General features: G+C 41.8%; 1 protein-coding gene across 1 annotated transcript; it reads left to right on the top strand.

The window, feature by feature from the left end:
• The first annotated feature begins 3,606 nt into the window (after nt 1–3,606).
• LOC123429593 (peroxidase 2-like) lies at nt 3,607–4,982 on the top strand. The gene is made up of 2 exons (XM_045113619.1): nt 3,607–3,987; nt 4,127–4,982. The coding sequence occupies exons 1-2, from the start codon at nt 3,691–3,693 to the stop codon at nt 4,874–4,876; spliced, it is 1,047 nt and encodes a 348-aa protein (XP_044969554.1). The 5' UTR covers nt 3,607–3,690; the 3' UTR covers nt 4,877–4,982.
• The last annotated feature ends 6,092 nt before the right edge of the window (nt 4,983–11,074 follow it).

Raw genomic sequence — 11,074 nt, 5'->3', positions numbered from 1 at the left:
TGATGAAGGATAAATTGGAGAAGTACATTGATGAGGCCTCGACGATTAGATCATGGAGTTAAAACGTGCTTCGCTCCACCACGGATGCTTGGTTGAAAGAAGGGTTGAAGTCTTACTTTATTATATCAAAGTCTTACTTTATAATGGATGTGAAATGGGCGTCCCCGTCTCACATGAGAGGTACAAGGATAAGGTTTGCCATCTGAGCACTCAAAGATTCATTGTGAAAAATTATCTCTCTCTATGTTTGTATTAATGTTCATCTATGTGATGAATCCGTTCACAAATAGCTTGGTGATATGCATTAGTCATGATTTGCCACTAATTCTTTTGGTTCATTATGTATATTTGACTATCCAACTCCATGAATGAATTCATGTTCATGTTTTTATTTTCATGTTCTATATTTAGAGCACACATGTTGAGCTGTGTGGGGGCATGTTGAGCTTAACGGGGAGTATATATGTATTATGTTAATATCTATGTGTATGCATTGCAGACAGTGGCAACGCACGGGAGTTCTACTAGTAGAAGTAGGAGCCCACCACATCCATGATGATACGTGTTTTGTCATAATTATCATCATGGAAGTGTTACATCCATGACAGAAAATGTTTACATTGGGGCCAAAATGTCACGGATGTGTCTTTGTTTTGTAGTGCATTTAGGCACATATAATGTTGGGTGAAGTTTAAGTGGCAGTATGTTATGAAGACTTATGCCGGTTCTGAATAGTATTATTAAATTTGGAGTCGATCAATTTGAAAAACTTGTTGAACATCGAGTTATCTCGGATGTTATACTTACATTTGAACTATTGTTGTGCTAGATATATCTCCATTTTATTTATGGATGAATTACACTATTTCTGTAATTATTTCAAGTGTTACAATCTTAAAAAAACAAACAGGGATGAACATTTAGGGAACAAAATTGGATGGTCGGCACCTACATCATTGTCGGATGCGGCGTCCGATTTAGGAGTCGGCTTTGAATATGCCCATTGAGATAGGAAGTACTCATTCTCTAAAGTAATATAAGAGCTCTTGTATTTCTTTATGGAGGGAGTATATAATATCTACGATTGGCTCAACTTAATAGCATTTTGAGACTATTTTTTAATTCAAAATTCATTTAGAATATTCAGGCAAAAAAAGAAGTTTCCATGAACAAGTTTTCTGACTCCATCCTGAAAAAAGAAAATAAGACAAAAAAACTTTGGTTGCACAAAGCTCTAATCTACCATTTGACTATTAATTAACATGATCCTCGATGAGTAGACTCCGCTTGTAAATACACACGTAGCAAAGAAAAACCTATGGGATTAGCGGGCCAAGAGAAACAACCAGTATTTGTAATTTTAGTTGTTTGTTATAATTTTTCGTTAAAACTTGTAACATTTTAAAAACCAAAAACAGTAAAGCGTACAAATACTCAGTACTGATTTTACAATTTTTTAGCTTATTTTGACATGTTTTGGGGATTTTGGCGGCTTGCTAGCTCAATCGATTTTAGTTCAAGCCAACTTACCATGTTTTTTGTACACTTACAGGCGGTCCCATCTGTTAGGGACCATGTGAACATAATCAAATTATGGATTAGATCTAGTTGCAAGAAACTACACCAATATATAATAGGTGTTCTACTCAAATAATTGGTGGTTTGTGCAATTTTCACCCGAGTGAAATGTAATGGAACACCTGTGGTGCCACATGGCGCTTCGTGACAGGATACACCAGTGTCCATGATCCCTCCCATCTCCATGGGAAACACGAGATACATTAGCGATCTCTGTAGGAGTAATATACAATATATCCGGTGTATATTCTAATCGATTTGAAATAATCCTACCATTGCTCCATTGAGAAACCTCGGCACTTGGCAATACGGAGATAGGTTGATCTGTGTTCTTCAATACGGAGATGTTGAAGTTCGCCTTTATTATACTTTTTTACCTAGGAGATAGGTCACTTGTTAGTATGATAACAACCAGAATGATGAGGAGTTCACCTTGTTTATGCTATTTTACCTAGAATGATGAAGAGCTTTTTAATTAGTATAATAACAACTATAATTATGAGGAGTAATACGATGCAGTGTAATGCTTTCTTCATTGCTATATGTACGTATTAGCTAGCGTCTAGTTGACACGGACCGAAAACACCAACAAGCATAAGGAACCAAAGATGATGGACACAAAAAAAGGGAGAAACACAATATGAAACCCCTAAACCCCTCATTAAAAAAACAACGCCCGGCAGCTGCTGACGTGTGGCCGCCTTTTAGTCCGAGTTGATATCACCAACCGGGATTAAAGTTCCCTGCCCCTGGCGCCCCACAGTGGCCATGTGGAGCACCGTTAGGCCCGGTTCATAACACAACCGAGACTAAAAGTTTAGACCTTTTGTCCCGATTGTTTAGTCCCGGTTGGAAAATCGAGACTAAAGGCCTTCTGAAACCGGGACTAATGGCCCGTTTTCCACTAGTGGTAATTTTAGTTATTCGTTGTAATTTTTGTTAAAACTTGTAACATTTTAAAAAACGAGAAACAATGAAGCGTACATGTACTCAGTACTGATGTTACAACTTTTTAGCTTATTTTGACATGTTTTCGAGATTTTGGCAGAATCCTAGCTCAATCGATTTTAGTCCAAGCCAATTTGCCGTGTTTATTTAAACGGAGGCAAAAAATTTGCCTCGTCCATTAAATAAGAAGAGAATAGAGTTTTACAACTGCCACGACAATCACTCGCGACCAACAATAAGCCCTAATTTCTTAGCACCCGCCGTCACCCAAAGATTAGCCTCGTCGACGCATTTTTGAGGAGGACTGGCGGTGGCATGCTCTTATGTCGGAACACCCGTGCGTTTCTCTCATTCCAGATTGTCCAGGTGACGAGCATGGTAAGGGAGGCCCTAGCCTTCCTATAGGAATTTCTTATGTCAGTTTTTTTATCACACCATTCGAGAACGGATTCGTCGAATAGTAGTGTTCATGTACGCTAGCCCAAACCTTTGAATGACCAACCGCCAGAGCCGAATAGCGAAGCGGAACCCATCTGTTAGGGACCATGTGAACATAATCAAATTATGGGTTAGATCTCGCTGTCAAGATATTACACCAATATATAATAGGTGTTCTACTCAAATAATTGATGGTTTGTGCAATTTCCACCCGAGTGAAATGTAACGGAACATCTGTGGTGCCACATGGCGCTTCGTGACAGGATACACCAGTGTCCATGATCCCTCCCATCTCCATGGGAAACACGAGATACGTTAGCGATCTCAGTAGGAGTAATATACGATATATCTGGCGTATATTCTAATCGATCTTGTAATAATCCTAACATTGCTCCATTGAGGAACCTCGGCGCTTGGCAACATTATGGGAGCAAAATGAACAGGTGGAAAATGTCAACCGGTTGAGCTGTGAAGATTGTGCTAGCCATGCATGCATGTTATCGGTTGACTTGAGCACACACATGCAACCTACCATCGGTTGAAGCAACAAAAAAGAACATGAGCATGCATTTTGATTTTCAGGGTCAGCTCGGACCTATAAGTAGGCCTGCAACACATCAAGTTTCCTTCACCCATCTTGGATCAACTGCCTCATCGTCCACACTCTCGAGCTAACCACAGCCAGCCTCGCTCAGGCTCAGTAGTAGTAGCTAGCACCTAGCAGCCATGGCTGGCAGTGACAAGAAGCTTGCCTCCTTGGCTCTGCTGCTAGCATTACTTGGTTGCCTGGGGCGCACGTGCCAAGCGAGCCACGGGTTTCCCTATCCGTTGCTCCCTTTCTTCCCGGTCAGAATACTTCCTTTTTCTGTGCCGTCGCTCACCTGCGGTCACTACCCCAAGGTCAAGTATGCTTGCGATGATGCGGAGAAGATTGTGAGGGACATTGTAGAGGAGGAGGTGTACCGCGACCGCGGCATCGGCGCGGGCCTCATCCGTCTCTTCTTCCACGACTGCTTCGTCCGGGTATGTATATATATGTGTGTGTGTCCAGAGTTACATGCACTGCACTGCACTGCACACATGGATCTCTGCTAAATGGTAATGGTATGCATGCATGTTTGCCATTTGACGTGAGCAATCTATATATGTATTTTCATGCCAGGGTTGCGACGCGTCGGTCCTCCTTGACCAGACCGCCACGCCCAACGAGCCGACGGAGAAGGACGGCATCCCCAACAGGGGCAGCCTCCGGGGCTTCGAGGTGATCGACAGGATCAAGGAGAAGCTCGAGGCCACGCCCGGGTGCAAGCATGTCGTCTCCTGCGCCGACATCGTCGCCTTTGCTGCCCGCGACGCCACCTACTTCCTCAGCAACAAGGTGATAGACTTCCAGATGCCGTCCGGCCGCTACGACGGGAACATGTCCCTCGCCAGCGAAACCCTCCCCAACCTGCCCCCTCCCTTCGCCGACAGCGCTCAACTCGAGGCCATGTTCAAAAACAAGGGCCTCACCCTCGACGAGATGGTCACCCTCTCCGGCGCACACTCCATCGGCATCTCCCACTGCTCCTCCTTCAACGGGGACCGCCCCACCGCCATGAACTCTACCTTGGCCGACTTGGTCACAGCTAAATGTAGCAGCGGCGGCAACCCTACCGTGGATCAGGACATCCGAACCCCTCGAGACCTCGACAACCAATACTACAAGAACGTCATCAACCACGAAGTCTTGTTCAAATCGGACGCCGCGCTAGAGTCATCAACCACAATTGAATCCGTCAAACAAAATGCAAAGTATCCTTTGCTGTGGGAGGAAAAGTTCCGGCAAGCCATGGTGAAGATGGGCAACATCGACGTCAAGACCAGAAACAATGGAGAGATCAGACACAAGTGCCGATCCATCAACTACTAGTGGAGTACTAGCCTTGCCTCCCAAACAGATCAGCTCGAACAAGCCACCTCCTCGTTTTTGTATGGATCGACTTCCCATTCTTGTTCTTTCTTTATTTATTTATCTTTTTCACTAAACATGGTTTTGTGTACTCCTCATTTTCTTATTACATTTAATCTATATATTTATTTTGTTATCGGTGTACTCTTTAACTTATAATTTGTTAATGAAAATGCAAATTTATCGGTGTACACTTTAATTTATAAAGCACATTTTTTTATGACACCACTTTGCTCCTGGTGATGACAACATGGGTACCTTGGATAAGACCAAAAATATTTCATATTTGCATATTTGTAAGGTGGTTTCTTATAATAAATATACAATAATTTATTTATATTATCCGAAATAAGAATACTTCATCTATGATTATGTGTAATATTATCCGAAATAAGAATACTTCATCTATGATAAGAATATTTGTAAGGCTTGCACGAACCACATATGAAGATAAAGTAAAAGAAAATGATTATGTGTTGTTCAAGAAGTTCTATCACATCACTTTTAGTCCAAGAGAAGAGAAAGTCCAAGTCTCTCGCGTTCTGGACTCACGTTTTCATACGGACTCTAAATTGGGTGATTCTTTTTTTCTTCTGAAAACTAGATTTTATGTGCTTTCCATCCCAATTGAAATCACCTTAAAATTCGTTCGGAGCATGAAGATATTAACGAAACAATCCGACGTTGCATCAGAATCCGAGCCAAAGTACAGGTCCAAAGATGTTGCATCACCTCCACTTTGATCCATAGACCTTGTACGACCTAGGGTTAGTTTTAGGCTGCCTTGGAACGTCCTCCCACCTCCTTGGCCGCCATCCCTTGCTGCTATATAAGTAGATCAACCTAGTAACTTTTTGCTTAGGATATGTTTAGTTAAAAGTTAACCATTGCAACTTCGTGTCCTTCGTTTATGTCCAACGTCCAGACCAAGATCGCTTTCGGATCTCCATCCTTATCAATACTTCAAATATATTCGCAATATTCAGATTGTTTTTATCATATTCTTGCTTGTTATTCGATTGCATGCAGAAAGAGACCTTCGTGGTCAGGTTGATCGTGCTCGGGCATGGTCAATAACCTCTTGAAGTTGGTTTAGCGACCGCTAAGTCCCAACGTCGTGCATGTTTGTAGTCGGATCATCAAAGTCGTTGAAAGGACGCGGATTTCGCCTAGAGGGGGATGAATAGGCACTTTAAAATAATTACGTTTTAGGCTTGAACAAATGCGGAATAAAACTAACGGTTAATTTTTCAAGCACAAAACTTAAAACAACTAGGCTCACCTATGTGCACCAACAACTTATGCTAAGCAAGATTAAACAACTAAGTGATAGCAAGATATATGACAAGAAACAATATGGCTATCACAAAGTAAAGTGCATAAGTAAAGGGTTCAGGTAAGAGATAACCGAGGCACGCGGAGACGACAATGTATCCCAAAATTCACACCCTTGCGGATGCTAATCTCGTTTGAAGCGGTGTTGAGGCATAATGCTCCACAAGATGCCACTAAGGCCACGGTAATCTCCTCACGCCCTCGCACAATGCAAGATGCCATGATTCCACTAAGGGACCCTTGAGGACGGTCACCGAGACCGTACAAACAAGGTTGGGGCAATATCCACAACCTAATTGGACGCTCCCGGCAACACCACGAAGCTTCACCACAATGACATATGGCTTCGAGGTGACCACAAATGCTCGGGGCAATCTCCACAACTTAATTGGAGACCCCGACGCTTGCCCGGAGCTTTACACCACAATGATTGAGCTCCGAAGCACCACCAAGCTTCTAGGGGTACCAAGTACCCAAGGGTAATAAGCTTATCAACTTCTCACTTCCACGTATCACCGTGGAGAACTCAAACAGATGCCCCAAATGCAATGGCAAGGGCACACGGAGTGCCCAAGTCCTTCTCTTCCGAATCCCACCAAAGCAACTAATGCTAGCGAGGAAAATGAGAGGAAGAACGAAGAAGAACATGAAGAACTCCAAGATCTAGACCCAAGGGGTTCCCCTCACTTAGAGGAGAAAGTGATTGGTGGGAATGTGGATCTAGATCTCCTCTCTCTTTTCCCTCAAGAACTAGCAAGAATCATTGGAGGGATTGAGAGGTAGCAAGCTCGAAGAAGGTCAACAATGGGGGGGGGGCAAACTCGAGCTTAACGGATAATGTTCGATGGGAAAGAAGACCCCCTTTTATAGGTGGGGAAAAATCCAACGTTATGCTTCATAGCCCGCACAGAGCGGTACTACCGCTCATGGGAGCGGTACTACTGCTCGGTAGGTTCACTAGCCATGCTGAGGCAAAAAGGATGCGCACATAAAGTCCGACGGAGCGGTACTACCGCTCATGGGAGCGGTACTACCGCTCGGTAGGTTAACTAACCATCTAAGGCAAAAAGGATGCGCAAATAAAGTCCGACGGAGCGGTACTACCGCTCGTGGAGTGGTACTACCGCTTGGCACAAGCGGTACTACCGCTCGCTAGAGAAATTGCCTTAACTTTCGTATACGGACTCCGAATTCAACGAAACCAAGTTTGTTAGAAAGCTAACGACGTGAGATAACATAATATTGATAGAAATATCAATAAGAAGCAAGTGATAAAAGTCCCAAAAGAAAATGGTGAGAACCCTTCCTCGAATAAGACCGGTAAAAACTCCCAACATCGAAAACGTCATAGAAGATGCATATGGACTTCGTTTTGATGAACTCGAGCTTTTCATGAAGATGGCCATAAGCTATAAAACTAACAAAGGGAAACACCAAACAAGAACCAAGAAGTATGATGCGAGGATGCAGATGGTTTGAGCTCTCAACGGACGATACGATCAAGCTACTCACTTGAGAGCCCTCCTTGATAGTATGACAATATATCCTAAAATAGAAAACCTATGAAGGGCAAACCTATACCTTGCACCTAGTCCTCTTGAGCTAGATGATCATGATCTTGGCTTCCTCAAGATGGACCACCTTTCTTGGTTGCCTTGGTTTCACGAATACTAGTTGATTGCTCCCCCATACTCACTATGGGTGAGTCACTCTTCAGCACATCTTCACAAGTCCATTGCCACCAAAATGGACGGCAAGCTTCAAGCATGATATCTTCGTGATGCTCCACTTGAACTTGCACACCGCAATCTTGATGACGATCACCACTTGATGTCATCCTTCATAGGTTGAATGAGATCTTCCGCTTGACGCAAACCCATGGAGACACACCTAACCCCACATAGAACTCTCACAAGGACCATGGGTTAGTACACAAAAGCGTTATGGACAATGCTTACCATACCATGGGATCACTTGATCCCTCTCGATTCATCTTGTACACTTTGTGTGTTGATCATCTTGATTTACTCTTTGCTTAGTCTTGATCAACCTTGTGTCTTTATGACCAATCTTTGGATAATACCTTGAATACCACCTTGGTCATCATATAAACTCCTTGACACCAACAGATGGACTTCAAGAAGTGCCTATGGACAAATCATTTGAATATAACTTAAAGCAACCATTAGTCCATAGGGATTGTCATCAATTACCAAAACCACATATTGAAAAATATGCTCTAACAATCTCCCCCATTTTGGTAATTGATGACAATCAGTACAAGAGAGTTTATATAAGGAAATAAGCATAACCAAGCGCATACATACAAAGCTATAATGCATGCATACAGGATGTAAATGCTTAAGCAATAAAAGCAAAACCCTCTATGCGTCACCAAACTAAACTCTCTAAACTTATCCCCCATTGGCATCGATTGCCAAAATGGACAAAAAGTTTAGAAAGCCAATATAGTAGGTGGTCCTCCAATAAGTGTGTACTTCTCAACAATAGTGCAAAGAAATACACAAATACAATGATAAACGTTGGAGGAAAACGAACTATATCGAGGACCCAAAGATTGCAAGAAGGATCGTATATCACAAAGACATACAAACGAGAGAAGCACACAATCAAGAGATACCAATAGGAACAAGCAATCATATGGTCCTTCGAACCACATGAATACAAGATATTTCATAAGGACAATAGTGTGTTTTATCAAAACTAGAGAAGCTCCCCATGATTTGTGTACTAATAAGATTTTTGTTGTATTTGATACAAGTGCACAAAATAGGATCGTTGCTCCCCCAAAATTAATAAAAACACATAACGAGTGCAAGAAGATAGATGAGACAATAAGCATATCACTTGCACAAAACATATGGTTGAGCATCATCTAAAAGAGGCAACTTAAGGATAGTATCAACCAAATTGATGTGTGTGAGTCATGGCAAAGCACTTGAGAAGACTAAGATAAGGATGAGCATTACTCATCAACATAGTCTTGATGAAATGAGAAACAAAGTGCAAGACATATCATTCCCACACACACACTAGAAAATGGGTTCACAAGCTTACTAATAAACAAAATAAGAACCAATGCTTCTGACAACCCATGGTGAAGATAGGAAATAATAACCTTGTCAAGAGGAGGGATACCAATCGAAATGGCAAAACCCTCATCAATACAAGCATGATGAAAAATAATCTTCACCACCAAAGAGTGCATCAAGATGCAAGAATATAAGATACGCACTCAAGACAAATCCTTTCATGAAGCTACCAAAAACTGAAAAAGGATATGCAACGGTGGACATGAAGGAAAAGAGGATATCAATTAGAGGTGTAACTTCTCTCATGTGTAAACGATTCTAGGTAGAAGACAATCATTATGATATATATCCAGAAAGAAGGATATGCACATGAAATGGTTACAAGAAGGAACAAACAAGATATCCAAAAGGAAGTTATAAATATATCAATAAGATCTTTGCTTGGAAGCATAGCACATGGCCTAATATTTTCTTATTGTACAATATGAACTTCCAACATACGAACATCAAATACATACCAACTAGCAATAAGACATCATCGTTCAGATGCTTTGAGAAAGGAAACAAGTACCACAAGAACGAATCAAGAGATTCATGCCATGATGCAATCTGGAGAGAGAGGCAGAACCACGAGAGGAGGGTATAACCCCTCGCGGTCCCGACGGCGCGGTAGTACTGCACGTCATCACGATAGTACCGCCTGGCGAGTGGTTGTAAAATTTTACAACCGCTCGCTGGGTTGTAGTACCGTCCGTCCAGCCGTAGAAAAAAAATACTGTCGTGCTGGATGCGGTAGTACCGTGTTGGTGCTGCTAGTGCACGAGTGCAGTAGTAACACCTCTCCAGCGGTAGTACCGTGGCTATCCACGCTAGTACCGCTCAGCCAAGAAAAGGCAGGTTCGGGCTTTTTGCAAGAAATGTATGCATGAAGTAGATACTTGTTACCGAGACAGCATTGAATTGATGTAGTAGATAGTTGTCTGTTGATCATCCTGACTTGGCTCCAATAAGCACATGGTGTCAACACCTTCCTTGTAGGTGAGCAGAGCATCCAATGCATCTCCAATTGTTCCTAGAAGAACAAAACAAACAAAATGGTGCACAAACTCATTGGAACCAAAGAGTTAGAAAACCAACAATACATAGGACAAACTCCACATAAATATGTGCATATAGATATGAAATTGAATTTCATGCACACTTTAGTCAATTTATGACTAGGTGGAGTTTCCCTTATATATCAGGTCAAAGGAAGAAAGCATGCAAAAGAAAAAATATATAAAGTAAATATGCATGCTCAAGGCTTTCAAGAATCACATCAACACATGGTTGATAAGACACCGAAAGGCAATGTATCAAGTGAAAATAAAATACCAAACAAAAAATTATCACTTGAAGGATATCAATGAAAAGATACATCAAGGAATGATAGCCATTGATACAATCCAAATAAAAGGCAACAATATACCAATTGAAAGGAAAGCAAACACGAGGTATCTAGTTCCCAAAAGAGAGCAAGGTGCCAAACAAACCAAACCCTCGACAAATTTGCATGATGGCACAAAGCATCATAAAGAGCAAGACTTGCCTCCCATCAACACGCACTTGATGGGGATCAAAAGATGTTATGATAAACGCATAAAGAGAGTGTTCTAAAGAAAATAGTATAGCTCTCCCAAGATATGTGCATCATATAGAATTTGCATTTGAATACAAAATGCACAAGATGGAATCATCACTTTCACTATATTGATAAGAACACTAGACATGT

This window comes from Hordeum vulgare, chromosome 2H (genome assembly GCF_904849725.1).
Source record: "Hordeum vulgare subsp. vulgare chromosome 2H, MorexV3_pseudomolecules_assembly, whole genome shotgun sequence".
Classification (NCBI taxonomy): domain Eukaryota; kingdom Viridiplantae; phylum Streptophyta; class Magnoliopsida; order Poales; family Poaceae; genus Hordeum; species Hordeum vulgare.
Note: the sequence above shows the minus strand (reverse complement) of the source record. Positions and strands in the feature narration are given on the sequence as shown.